Source organism: Hemitrygon akajei, chromosome 9, assembly GCF_048418815.1.
Source record: "Hemitrygon akajei chromosome 9, sHemAka1.3, whole genome shotgun sequence".
Taxonomy (NCBI): Eukaryota; Metazoa; Chordata; class Chondrichthyes; order Myliobatiformes; family Dasyatidae; genus Hemitrygon; species Hemitrygon akajei.
This window is the reverse complement of record NC_133132.1, coordinates 76,762,429-76,777,139: the sequence shown is the minus strand read 5'-3', so window position 1 is coordinate 76,777,139 and position 14,711 is coordinate 76,762,429. Positions and strand designations below refer to the sequence as shown.

The following is a 14,711-nucleotide window of genomic DNA, read 5'->3' as shown; positions in this document are numbered from 1 at the left end:
CCAGGTGAGAGGGGGATGATTGGCAGGTGAGGGATGGGAAGAGTGGGAATGAAGTAAATAGCTGGGTTGTGTCTCCCCTTAGAGCTGGTGATGTTTTGTCAAAACCTTTTTTATGATTTAGGTCAGATCAAACCTAAAACTTCAACTGTTCTCTATCGCATAGATGCCACCTGACTGGCTGGGGTCTTCTAGCATCAACTATTTTCATCTCAGATGTCTGGCACATGCAGCATTTTGCTTTTGGGAGCAATGTTAGCTCACTTACATGACACCTTCATTTTTTAAAATTCATCAATACCTTAATGATAGAAGTTGATCTAATATTCAACATCTGAGAGGAAGTATTCTGCTCTGTAACTTGTGCGATCACAGTGCAGATATTAAGGACTCAGCCTGTGAATGACAGTGGCCAGAAAAAGTTGTCTCCTACGTCTTTAGAATATGGATAGCTCCAAAAGGAGCAATTTAGAATCCAGCTGTAAAAATATTTTTTGTATGGAATTAACTGGAAATTGGCCTAATACAATACTGTAAAAAAACAATGAATTCCAAGTTAAACTATATATAGCTGCAAGTACTTTATTTTGCTGTACATTTGAATTAACTTTTCTATTATATATTGTTGTGTATATTCATAACAAATTCTAACCAACATTTTACACAATATACATGACAGCCTTTCTCATTCCCCCAATTCCTAATATGCAAAGATACTTGTGTGTTTAATCAATCCTATTTCTCTGCTTCCAAAAATGCTGCCAATTTTGTGATCACAATAAATAATCTCAAAGTAACATGCAATGATAGTGGGTTTAAGATCATCAATACACTGCATTCACTGGTTAAATATCATTGGCCATTCAGTTCCTCTTCATGTATAATGGAGTGGTAACCAGTTGCTGTCTCTGCACATCATCAGCAAATACTGCTGCACAAAATTGTCTAACTAGGAAACTAATTAGGCGATCTGTACATTAAGGCAACATTGAAGCCTGCTTGCAATTCAATATAGTTTTGTTTTCTTAAGCAGATACAATAGCAAACCTAAGCCAGTTTACTCTCCTTATGTTTGGCGTGACATGGGTGAAACTATTCATTTCCTTTCTGATTCGCAGTTTCTCACCTGGTAAGTTTTCTCATATTCTTCAATGCTTATAGCCCTGAAGTGCTCCCATAATGCCAAGGTCTGTTTATCCCCATGTTCCAGCTTTCTGAAAAATTCTTGTGCTGCCTTTTGAATGTCATCACGGTCTTCTACTAATCTGTTCACTTCAACATACACCTGCAAGTTCAAAATTAACAGCTTAATGCTAATAAACTGGCTGAGTAGTTATAGTTTAATATTTAATCAACTACTACTGGCAATTTAAGAGAACTTTGTACATGATAATTTTGAGTAACACACACAAAATGCTGCTGGAGCTCAGCAAGTCAGGCAGGGAAATAAACAGTCGCATTGAAACCCAAGGGTCTCAGCTCAAATCATTGACTGTTTATTCTCCTCTACAGATGTGCCTGACGTTGAGTTCCTCCAGCATTTTGTGTGTTGCTCAGGATTTCCAGTATACTTCAGGATCTCTTCTGTCGATGGCAACTTCTCTCTTTTGTGCACTAAGCCATTTTAAACTTCCACAACATTAATTTCTTTGATCTAAAGAGGTAGTATTTCCTACTTCTGCATCCTCCAGTAAGTCACTTGCTATCTAATTAACAAAAGATTGCAGGCTGGGGTTAAAGAAATGTTTACTAATTCATCGCCCTGGGACTCTGTACCTTTATTACCAAATTTACATCCTCCCCTTGTTACTGCATCTGATTAAATCAAACATTTTACCATTTCAAGAGCATATTGGACAACACAGATGCCTTGTGCAGGAAGGCACAGAGTCGACTGTACTTCCTTAGAAGGTTGGCGTCATTCAATGTCTACAGTGAGATGCTGAAGATGTTCTATAGGTCAGTTGTTGAGAGCGCCCTCTTCTTTGTGGTGGCGTGTTGGGGAGGAAGCATTAAGAAGAAGGACGCCTCACGTCTTAATAAGCTGGTAAGGAAGGCGGGCTCTGTCGTGGGCAAAGTACTGGAGAGTTTAACATCGGTAGCTGAGCGAAGGGCGCTGAGTAGGCTACGGTCAATTATGGAAAACCCTGAACATCCTCTACATAGCACCATCCAGAGACAGAGAAGCAGTTTCAGCGACAGGTTACTGTCGATGCAATGCTCCTCAGACAGGATGAAGAGGTCAAGGCTTTACAATTCAACTGCCAGGACTTAAGAACTTTTTTTTTTAAAGCTATTATTAATGCTTTTTGAGTTAGTGATTTAGATGCATATCATATTATTACTGAGTTAAGTATTGTATGTAATGAGTTTTTGCTACAACAAGTGTATGGGACATTGGAAAAAAATGTTGAATTTCCCCATGGGGATGAATAAAGTATCTATCTATCTATCTATCTATCATCTCACAGAGAACTACAATAACTACATTAAATTGCAGTTTTAATAAAACAAAATCAACCCAGCAGCATTAAGGGAAAGGATTAAAAGAAGGCACTTTTCTTATGAGAAGATATTAAGGCATGATCAATGGCTTGTTGGAGTTGCAGATGTTTAGAAGCATCTTAACGTACAAGTGAGGGTCTAGAGGTAGAAAGGTTTTGGGAACAGTTTTGAACTTAGGGCCTTGGGAACTGTAGCAGCAGGAATCGAGAGGAGTAGATATCAGGAAGGACAGAGGGCTACTGCAGATTGCAGATTAATAATGGAAGGATGGATGTGATTTCAGATATAGGTAGACCATAGAGGAAGGTGGAAAACTTTAAAATCAGGGAATTATTCAATTTGAAGTCTGCAAACAAAAGACGATGAGTGACTGGAATTTAGTAACATGCAATGGTTTTGAATGAGTTCAGATTTACAAGCTGTAAAGGAATGCTCATCAGAGTGCACCACAAAGATATAGATGGGGATTTCAGTGATAACAATCAGCAACAAGGTTAGCACTAATAGCATGGAGAAAATGTCCAGGAGTTAACCTACTGTTACCCTTAGTTATTGCCATCTAAGTACAAAGATGCTGCTGGGACTTGAGGGCCTGAGTTAGAGAGAAGATTGAACAGGTTAGGACTTTCCTCCCCGGAGAACAAGAGAATGAGGGGAGTTCTTAAAGAGGTATACAAAATTACATGGAGTATAGTTTGGGTATATAAATTCAAGGTTTATCCCCTGAGATTAGACTAGACTAGAGCTGGAAGTCATAGGAATAGGGTGAAAGGTGAGACATTATGGGGAACTTCTTCACCCAAGGATGTTGTGCAGGTGGAACGAACTGCTAGTTAAAGTGGCAAATGCGGGTTCGATTGTAACATTTAAGAGAGATTTGGATAGGTACATGGATAATGAGGATATGAAGGGCTATGGTCTGAGTGCAGGTCGATAGGACTAAACAGAAAAACAGATCAGCACAGACTAGGTGGGCCAAAAGGCCTGTATCTGAGCTATAGTGCTCTATGATTCTATAGTTTCCATTTTGAATCACTTACACCTCTTCTGTACTGCTTTCAGGCCTCACAATGTAGTTTCCTCTATATTGGAGAAAACCTCTGCACTGTTCCAACTAAGTGTAACCCAAGCCCAAGGAATAGCATCTCATCTTCTGACTGGACACTACAGTCCATGTAACTCGACATTAAATTCAATAATTTCAAACAACCAGTCTCCTGAGTTTGAATTAGAAATGGCCTAAATATTTTCATCCTCTTTTGATTTCCAGCATCTTGTTCTCACTGTTACAGCTTTTGCATTTTAAACTCTATCACAGATCCTGCTGAAGGGTCTTGGCCCAGAACGTCGACTGTTTATTCCCAGATGCTGCTAGGGCTGCTGAAATCCCCCAGCATTTTGTGTGCATTACTCCTAAGTTCTCACTCATTTCCTGTTATTTCCATCTGTCCTCCAGACAGATCATTTGCCGTCACCATTCTTTCTCAACAGGAACTGTCACCTTGTACAGTTCCTGTTACCGAGGCTTTATAAGGAATTGGTCAGACCACACTTGAAGTACTGTGAACAGTTTTGGGACCTTATCTAAGAAAGGACGTGCTGGCACTGAAGAGCGTCCAGAGGAGAGTCACTAGAATGATCCCAGGAATTAAAGAGTTAATGTACGAGGAGCATTTGATGACTAGGGCCTGTAGTTGCTGAAGTTTATTAGAATAAGGGGACGGGGATCTCACTGAAACCTATCAAATATTGAAAGGCCTAAATAGAGCGGGTGGAGAGGATGTTTCCAAAGGTGGGGGAGTCTAAGAATAGGTGGGGCACAGCCTCAGAATACATGGACATCCCTTCAGGGAGATAATTGTGTGGCTAGGTACAGCTCAAATGACATCTATAAGTTCACCAATGACACTACGTTTCTTTGCAGATTCTCAGATCCTGTACACAAGGTGTACAGAACCACAACCTTGCACTGCACACAACATCAATAAGACCAAAAAATTGATTGTGGAAGGAGAAGTCAAGGTAGCACAGCCCAGTCCCCATTGAGGGATGAGCAGTAGAAAAGGTGAGCAGCTTCCAATTCCTGGGCGTCAACATCTCTGAAGGTCTATTCTGGATCCAACATACTGATGCAATCACAAAATAGGTACACTAGCGGTTTTACTTCATTAGGAGTCTGAGGAGATCTGCTATTTCACCAAAGACTTTAGCAAGTTTCTACTGGTGAACCATGCAGAGCATTCATATCAGGTTGCATCCCTACGTGGTATGGAGGCTCCAATGTGTAGGATCAACAGAGAATGCAGAGATCAATGATGGGTGCCACCGTGAGCCAGACTCAGCCAGCTCCATCACATGCACAAGCCTGCCCACCATTCAAGATATCTTCAAAAGACGATGCCTCAAAGTAACATCCATCATTAAGGACATGCCCTCTTCTCATTAAGAACGAAAGATCAACTCTATTTTTCACATGTACATCGAAACATAGTGAAATGTGTCATTCTGTATCAATGAGAATTGTACTGGGGGCAGCCTGCAAGGGTTGCCAAACTTCCCGTGCCAGTATACTCTGCCCACAACTTACTAACCCTAAACATACCGTACATCTTTGGAACGTTGGAGGAAACCAGAGCACCCAGAGAAAACTCGTGTTCACAGCAATAACATACAGGTTCTTTACAGGCAGTGGCGGGAATCGAGAACCGATTGGTGATTGCTGGCGGTTAAAGCGATTGTGCTAATCGTTATAGACTACTGCGCTGCCTCAGAATGCACATTCAAGAATTTCAGAAGAGCTTCTTGCCCTCCACCATCAGATTTCTGAATGGTCCATGAACAATACCTCACTACTCTTCTTTTGCATTATTTATTTACTTTTTATTGTAACTTACAGGAATTCTTTAATGTCTTGCATTGTCTGCCACAAAATAACCCATTTATAACATGTCAGAGATAATAAAACTGACTCTGAGTTCTCCATTCAATAGTCCCAAGGGTTCACTTACTGAATACATTCAACAGATTAAAGGAATCAAAAGTTTATGGGATTAGTACAGGTCAGTGGGTGGTAATAGATCAGCCAAGATCTTAATAAATACTGAGGGGGAAAATGGCTTCTAACTTAACTAAATCTCTGCCACATACAACCCTTCCATTCAACAATGTGCACAGGAGATTCATTAGGATGTTGCCTGGGATGTAAATTTAGTTGGCTCCATCTTGGGTACTAGCCTAAAAAGTACCCAGGACGTTTTCGGGAAGTGGTGTCTCAGAAAGGCAGCATCCATTATTAAGGACCCCCAGCACCCAGGGCATGCCCTTTTCTCATTGTTACCATCAGGTGGGAGGTACAGAAGCCTGAAGGCACACACTCAGCGATTCAGGAATAGCTTCTTCCCCTCTGCCATCTGATTCCTAAATGGACATTGAACCTCACTTTTTAAATATACATTATTTCTGTTTTTGCACGATTTTTAATCTATTCAATATAAATATACTGTAATTTATTTAATTACTTTTCTTCTATATTATGAATTGCTTTGAACTGCTGCTGCTAAGTTAACAGATTTCACAACACATGCCGGTGATAATACACCTGATTCTGACTCTGGATGGAGCATTTCAGAGAGGAGGAGACACTAGGTCTGTTCCTCCCTGGAGCTGAGGAGGTTGAGGGGAGGGCCTGGTACAAGTGCATAAAATTTTGAGGTGGGTGCAGAGATGGGAGAGATGGTAGGAAAGTTTTCCACAAGAAAAAGATGTACAGAACTGGAGTAGACAGGTTTATGATATTGAGAAAGAGGTTCAGAGTGGATCTGAGGAAGATGTTTTTCTACTCAGAGGATGGTTGGAGTCTAGAATACAGTGCCTCAGGGCATAAAGACAGGGGAGCCTGTCACAACATTTAAGCATCTTAAGAAGATGGAGTAAGTGTTGGGAAATGGGAATGGCAAATACAGGGCTCAATAGTTGGCATGGATGTGGTGGGGCCAAAGGGCCTGTGCCTGTGTTTGATGACACCATGACTCCACAGTATTTTTCTTGAAAAACTATTGGCATACTATTACCCTGAAGCTTCAGCAATAACACATATTTCTCTAGTTCATTACCAGTCACTTTCAATGGGAGGGATTAGGGGTAAATAACAGCTAAATGAAAGCTTATCCAACCAATAAAAACTTTGACACTTTCTTCTGAACAGATGAATCTTGCGACAAAAATGATCGTCTGTGCTATGGCTGAAAGTGAATTCCCAGCCCATCCTTTTAACAAAATATTAAAATGATAAACTAATTTGGATTCATGTTTCTGCTGACTTCAGGAGGGCACGGAGTGACCATTCCCCACTGAACATCGACGGCTCCTCAGTAGAGATTGTTACGAGCACCCAGTGTCTTGGTGTTTACCTGGCGGAGAACCTCACCTGGTCCCTCAACACCAGCTCCACAGCAAAGAAAACCCAGCAGCGTCTCTACTTTCTGCGAAGGCTGAGGAAAGTCCATCTTCCACCCCCCCCCCCCCCCCCATCCTCATCACATTCTACAGGAGTTGTACTGAGAGCATCCTGAGCAGCTGCATCACTACCTGGTTCAGAAATTGCACCACCTCGGATTGCAAGGCCCTGCAGCGGATAGTGAGGTCAGCTGAGAAGATGATCCGGGTCTCTCTTCCCGCCATTATGGACATTTACACTACACGCTGCAGCCACAAAGCAAACAGCATTATGAAGGACCCCACGCACCCCTCATACAAACTCTTCTCCATCCTGTCATCTGGCAAAAGGCACCAAAGCATTCGGGCTCTCACGACCAGACTACGTAACAGTTTCTTCCCCTAAGCTAACAGACTCCTCAATACCCAGAGCCTGGACTTACACCAACTTACCGCCCTCTACTGTGCCTATTGTCTTGTTTATTATTTAGTGTAATGCCTGCACTGTTTTGTGCACTTTATACAGTCCTGGGTAGGTCTGTAGTCTAGTGTAGTTCTTTTTCTATGTTGTTTTCACGTAGTTCAGTGTAGTTTTTGTACTGTTTCATGTAGCACCATGGTCCTGAAAAACGTTGTCTCATTTTTACTGTGTACTGTACCAGCAGTTATGGTCAAAATGACTATAAACTTGACTTGACTTGACTTGGTTTGGGTCAGAAACATTCTTATTTTCCAAATTTACTAAGTTAACAATTTGAAAGATATTGGATCCAAAACAATGAAAGTGCATTCCTGAGAAGAAAATCCATATGTATGTGTTACTCCATATAACCATATAACAATTACAGCACGGAAAGAGGCCATCTCGGCCCTTCTAGTCCGTGCCGTACGCTTACTCTCACCTTGTCCCACCAACCTGCACTCAGCCAATCACCCTCCATTCCTTTCCTGTCCATATACCCAACCAATTTTTTTTTAATGACAAAATTGAACCTGCCTCTACCACTTCTACTGGAAGCTCATTCCACACAGCTACCACTCTCTTAGTAAAGAAGTTCCCCCTTGTGTTACCCCTAAACTTTTGCCCCTTAACTCTCAACTTATGTCCTCTTGTTTGAATCTCCCCTACTCTCAATGGAAAAAGCCTATCCACGTCAACTCTATCTATCCCCCTCATAATTTTAAATACCTCTATCAAGTCCCCCCTCAACCTTCTACACTCCAAAGAATAAAGACCTAACTTGTTCAGCCTTTCTCTGTAACTTAGGTGCTGAAACCCAGGTAACATTCTAGTAAATCTTCTCTGTATTCTCTATTTTGCTGACACCTTTCCTATAATTCAGTGACCAGAACTGTACACAACTCTAACCAAATTCCCTGGCATGATAAGTTTAACATTACTTCCCAAAATTTATCCCACTGAACAGTTAAGTCGATTTAGCAGCTGATTACTTGTTGGGTAAGAATGTCGCCAGGGACTGGAGCAGGTGAGTATGATGTCATAGGGCAGGGTCAACATTTGAGTAGAGTTGTGCTAATAATCAGTGGTCTGTGCCTGCAGTTAAAAAAAATCATCTACCCTGAGACCACAGGTGTACCTGATATTTTGAGATCTGGTCACAGGATGCACATCTTTAGGAAGACAGAGAAACATTTCTGATGCTTCTGGCATACAAACATTGATCCAAGTCTTTTGGTCAAAAGGGTATTAAAAAAGGTTTAGATATCTTGGCCTCCAAGAGCATCTATTAAAAAAAAAGCATACTCATACTCTGAGCCTGCTATGCTGAGGGATGGAAGGTGGACAGAGGTGTTAAAATTACCCCTCTTTTGCCCCTATGCCCCTTATACTTGGCCATCAGGGTTCTACACCCCATTTTCTACCCCAAAGTACAAGACATATCTACCCACTTTAAATACAATGAAATAGTACGTGGTTATCTCATTCTTGTTGATGGCACAATTATTAGCTGTTTCGCTCTAACCACAGGTTATCTGTTGTTGATTGTTTAATGGTGCACACTTCCCCATTATGTTCTTAATTGAGGAGGTGCAGTACCAACTTCTTGATGCACAACTCTACCTAGTTTTAAATGGTCTTTTTGGGTGAGTTGAGCAGGTAAATGACCTTTGTGCATCTACAGGGGCACATCTGCATTAGAAATAAGAATGGTGGTAATACTACAATATTCTAATTCACCTCCAAACCTTATTTATGCTTGTTTACAATTTTATATATTCAACTTTTGGAGAAATGCTATAAAGATTGTTTTACATTGAAAACTATCACTAAGCTTATTGAAAATAATATTGCTCTTCTGTAAATCTATGTTCACATTTTTTACAATTTTACTTACGTCAAAAAGGTGCTGCAAGGGATTTGCTTTAAGCTTTTCTTCTGAACCAAACAACTGAAATCCTGCTCCAAGTAATCCTGAATCAATGAACAAAGAATTGAGTTATTATTTTTTGAAAATACCACAATCACAGTGCAACGCAACATAGTGAGCTGAACATGCCCCAATCACCTGTAATTTGGACCTTACATTCAAACAAACTAGATTGTAAGCAGCACACATTATCAGAATTTTATTAGTTGTGTTAGATACTTCACAAGGAAAGCTGAATTGTTATCCATGACTTCGATCAGTTCAAGATTCAATATTGTTTAATGCCATTTCCAGTATACAAGTGCAAAGGAGAACAAAAGAACTGTACTCTGGATCCAATGCAGCACAAAAAAAAACACAGTAACATAATGAACACAACAATTTTTTTAAAAACCTGTTGCTACTGTTACCAACACAAGATAAGAGCACATTAGAAGAAATGTACATTTGCAACCCAAAGCTAATCATCATCCTACTTTAAGGAAAATGAGGGTATGGTAATGAAACAGAATTGCCCATCTCCTATTAGTATCACACAATTAATTCAAATACTGTACAAACTTGACTTTGAAGAGGTCAAACATGGGTTGAAATAAATACATAATCTCTTCTGTACACATGGAACTTACCAAACTGCAAACCCCAGTCACCAAGATAGTTGATCCTGATCACATCATTGCCTAAAGCCTGCTTTAGGTTGGCTATGAAGTTACCTAACAAAAATACCATATTCCAATTATACATCTAGTGCTGTTACGTGATGAAATATTTAAAATTAATATTGAAATATTGTTTTTACAGCTGTTAATTGAAGATCAGATTTGAAGTATATAATTTCCCCTCCTCACCCATGAGGTAGAAAGCACACTTCTCCATAGCAGCCACGTGACAGATTCTGGCATTGGTATTACAAGGTCGAAGCTTCCAACCTTGCATTTAGGCCATGAATGCATCAGCTATGCTGACCTCTACAGCACTGTAAAGAGAATGCTATGCTGTCTAAGATTCTCATAGTATTCTGACTGATGTTTATCACTCAGTCAGCACCCAAAAGAAAAAAAAACAGAGAAAAAAACACGGCTTAATCTACTTCAGCAAAGATGAAGAGAAAACTTGCTGAACAGTTCAATTCAAAGGACTTACACATAAGAAATAAAAAGAAACTGAAAAATTAGGATGGCATCAGGCCAACATCCAAAGAGCTCCTAAACAGTTGTACACATCTGAAGTAAATCAGATTGTAAACTATGTTGGTGAGTATGACACTAAGAGCATTTTTTCCCCAAATCAAAAAAATGTGGATGTTCAACATCTGAAATAAAAAATAAAGGATGCTGAACATCAGAAACTTCAAGATCTTTCTGTGTGTGTAAGATTTTATTCTCATTAACATATTTCAGCATTAGAGGTTTAAGCAGTTTATATTGCGTAGGTATAATCTGGAAGCCATCAGATGATCCAAAATGGAATTTAAATTTACATTTGGTTATAGTTTAGAATTAATGATTTAAGTGCTGGTACTTTTATTCAAAAAAGTAATTTTAGGGCATTCTTGTAATTCCATTATATTTGTTCAATAATTCAAGTTGTATGGGTCTTATATTTTCACCTTGTAATTATTTAACCAAGGATAGCAGTGTGGTGCAGCAGTTAAATTACTGAGCAAGAAATCCAGGAGCCTGGTCTAACAATTCAGAAACCCAAATTGAAATCCTGTCAGGCAACAGTGAAAGTTAAATGCACTTAATATGCTGGGATCTAAAAACTTATTGTTAAATGATGTCACAAAACTAGAATTTGTGAAAATATACATCTGGCTTTCCAACACCTTCAGGAAGGGAATCTGCCACCCTTATCCTGTAATGCCCTATATGACAATGTGGTTGATTATTAAATATTCTCTGAAACAGCCTAGCAAGCCATTCATTTCAAGAATTTGCTAGAAATGGGCAATAAATGCTGACCTTGCAAGTGTTGTCCAGATCCCAAAAAATTATCTTTTTAAAAAACCCGACGTTGATAGTTTAGATTAATTGCACTATTATTTGTAGCAGAGGACACAAAACGCTTACCTATAATCGTGGAACGCAAATGCCCTGCATGAAATTTTTTTGCAATATTTGGAGAACTATGTGGAATAAAAGGAGAAAAATTGTTACCATTGCTCAATCTTCCCTCCAAGGTTGGAAGACCTGTCGTAAACTATAGAAGATACACCACAGTTCAATGTGATATGCCACTTCCATAATTTTTATCCAGCCCATTTGTGACCAGAAGTTGTATGAGGTACAGAGAAAGATGGCTCTCATCATTAAAGGTCAATTATGTCAGTACTGGGGCACTGCCACAGGCGTTCATGTACAAATGATTCGTCAGTGACCTTACCTATGCCTTTGGGACTGACATAATTGTGGTCTATAGATTCTCAGATTGTCAACTAGTTTGTACCTACATGCAGCAGGATCTGGATAACTACCAGGGAGTTGCACTGAAGTAGAAGGTAATATTTGTCATATGTGATAGACAGAAAAAGACGATCAGAAAAAAAGAGACCAGCTATTCATCTCCCTATGAAATTCACTGGCAGCACAAGCACCAGATCCCACAGCATCAAAACTGTTGTTCACTATCGACACAAAGCCAAACTTGAGTAGTCAAGTGAACATTAAGGCTACAGAAGCTGGTTATCCTGTAATGTATGGCTCACATCCTGACTCCTTGAATCTCTACACTAGACAGACAGACGTACTTTATTGATCCCGAGGGAAATTGGGTTTTGTTACAGTCGCACCAACCAAGAATAGTGTAGTGTAGTGTAGGGTTAGATTTTACACAGGAATTTGGATTAATGTACATCTGAATTTAAATGGCGAAAGCTGGACGTCAGCCAAGTGAAAGTAATATGGTCTTTATATAGGTGATGTACTTTTATTAATTCTTTCTCCAACTTCCCTTTGGTAAATTAAGACAACACTCTACATTTTGAACTAATTCACATTTTATTGAACCTCTCAGTTAATCAGGTCTTACTGTCCAAGCTTGTCTAGTCTGACATACAGATCATATGATTATTGGTATTGTTCTGAACTGCTTTTGTTGTACCTTCAACTAGACTGCATCATAAGAAATCAACCTTTAATTATTGTTGGCAAAAACATCTTTCATAAAGCCAAATGAACATTGATGAAAGGACTTGAAACAATAAAAAAAACAACAAAAAAAAATCGATCTTAAATAAAAATAAGAATTTGACTGTAATTTATGTATTCTCTGCGGCAGGCACTTACCTAAACTCCACTATAACTCGGCCACAGGGATAATCACGAAAGAGTTCACTCACTATTCCATATTTTGAACCCTTCTTAAAGACTTCTTGCAGAACAATCTGTTAAGTTTCAAAATAAACATGAAAGAACACTGTAATATAGAAGCAGAGTGCTTTATTTTCAATCAAGTGTGCCCAAAAATGCCCAATGATTATGCTTCCAATCACAGTGAAAGAACCTTAGAAAATAATACTTGGCCAACCTTCACCCACGGACTCACCTCAGCAAGTAAGATTCGGTTCACTTTGAAATTAATGCTTCCTTGCCCAACTGCGATCTCAGTAATCACATCATCACAAGTTAACTGAAACAAGAAATTTAAAAATTTATTACCCAGCGTTGTTTATAACAAAATGACAAATGGTTAATGCGCATTAAACAAAAACCACTCGTACCGGCATCTGCTTGTGTTTACCTTTGTACATTTAGTTTCCCAAAAGGTTAGAACACAAGATGATCGAACATTAATTTCAGCCAGTAATAATGACAATGCTCAGAGAATCAGAAGTTTATAGTATAGTTGCAAACTATTTGCTCACCTTCTCAGCACTGGCCAAAAAATATTTCAAATTAATCCCACTTCTGAGTCCATTGCCCATTTGGTTATGATTCGTCAAGGGCTTATCCAGGTACTGTTTAAATATGAGGGGGAGGGGTCTGTACCATCACCATTAAATGTGTTTAATTCTTTTTTTCCCTGTTTAAGCATACAGATTCTCAGCACCTCATTTTAATACCCACCCCCCTCCCAATTCAAAAATGACGATCCTAGACTCGATGGCATCACTTCATGTCAATGGACTGTTCACCCCAGCATCCTCAATTCTCCTTTAAACCTTCTCTTCCTTGCTCATTCATACCATACCTTGATCAAAAGAGTATCCTAAATACCTCCACCACACAGCACTCCGAAGACCCCAAAAAGCACGTTATACAGTGTAAGTAAGTTTGTGAACCTTTTGCCTGGTTTTCTGCATTAATTACTCATAAAATGTTGTTTTATCTTCATCTAAGTCACAATAATAGACAGACACAAACTGCCTAAACTACTAACACACAAACAATTGTACTTTTCATGTCTTTATTGAACACTTTGTTTAATCATTCACAGCCCAAACTGGAAAAGGTATGTGAATCCTTGTACTTAATAACTGGTCAAGCCTCTTTTGGCAGCAATAACCACCATGAAACATTTCCTGTAGCTGCTGATCAGACTTGCACAATGGTGAGGAAGAATTTTAGACCATTACTCCACACAAAGCTTTTTCAGTTTATCAGTATTTTTGGGATACTTTGCATGAACAGTCCTCTTCAGGTCACGCCACAGCATCTCAATTGGGTTAAGATCTGGACTCTGACTTGGCCATTTCAAAACACAAATTTTCTTCATTTTAAACCATTCTGTTGTTGATTTACTCATATATTTCAGATTATAGTCATGTTGCATCATCCAACATTTATTAAGCTTCAGGTGACAGGCTGCTACCCTGCCATTCCCATGTAAAATGACTTGATACAATTTTGTACTCATTGTTCCCTCGACAACTGCAAGCTGTTCAGGCCCTGAGTCAACAAAGTTGCCACTAACCATGATGCCCCTTCCACCATGCTTCACAGTTGGGATAAGGTTTTGGTGTTGGTGTACGTGCCCTTTTTCCTCCAAACATAGTGGTGAGCATTTCCACCAAAAAGTTAAACTTTTGTCTCATCTGTCCACAGAACATTGTCCCAGAGCATTGTGGAACACCCAGGTGGTCTTTCGCATAATTGAAACGTGCAGCAATTTTTTTTGAGAGCAGTGGTTTCCTCTATGGTGTCCTTCCATGAACACCATTCTTGTTCAGTGTTTTTCTTATAGTGGACACATGAACAGAGACTTCAGCAAGTTCTAGAGATTGCTGCAGGTCTTTTGCTCTTAACTGATAAACTCTTTGGTCTTTAGAAACACTTTTGTAGCCTTTTCGAGTTTCATGCATCTCCTTGATTGGAACACCCGACTCTAAATAGTTTTTGTGGAAGGCATTGCCCCAGAGGCTGACATTTTTTTTCAACCGAGACT

The 14,711-nt window shown here is 39.4% G+C and overlaps 1 protein-coding gene across 1 annotated transcript in view; it reads right to left on the bottom strand.

The window, feature by feature from the left end:
• rars2 (arginyl-tRNA synthetase 2, mitochondrial) overlaps nucleotides 1-14,711 on the bottom strand; it is a 61,076-nt gene that overhangs the window by 36,517 nt on the left and 9,848 nt on the right. Inside the window, exons 4-9 of the mRNA XM_073056397.1 lie at nucleotides 12,873-12,956; nucleotides 12,614-12,711; nucleotides 11,399-11,454; nucleotides 9,956-10,039; nucleotides 9,294-9,370; nucleotides 1,124-1,282 (exon numbers count right to left, since the gene is read on the bottom strand). Of these exons, the coding sequence (XP_072912498.1) occupies nucleotides 1,124-1,282; nucleotides 9,294-9,370; nucleotides 9,956-10,039; nucleotides 11,399-11,454; nucleotides 12,614-12,711; nucleotides 12,873-12,956 (558 nt within the window). The remainder of the gene's footprint in view (nucleotides 1-1,123; nucleotides 1,283-9,293; nucleotides 9,371-9,955; nucleotides 10,040-11,398; nucleotides 11,455-12,613; nucleotides 12,712-12,872; nucleotides 12,957-14,711) is intronic.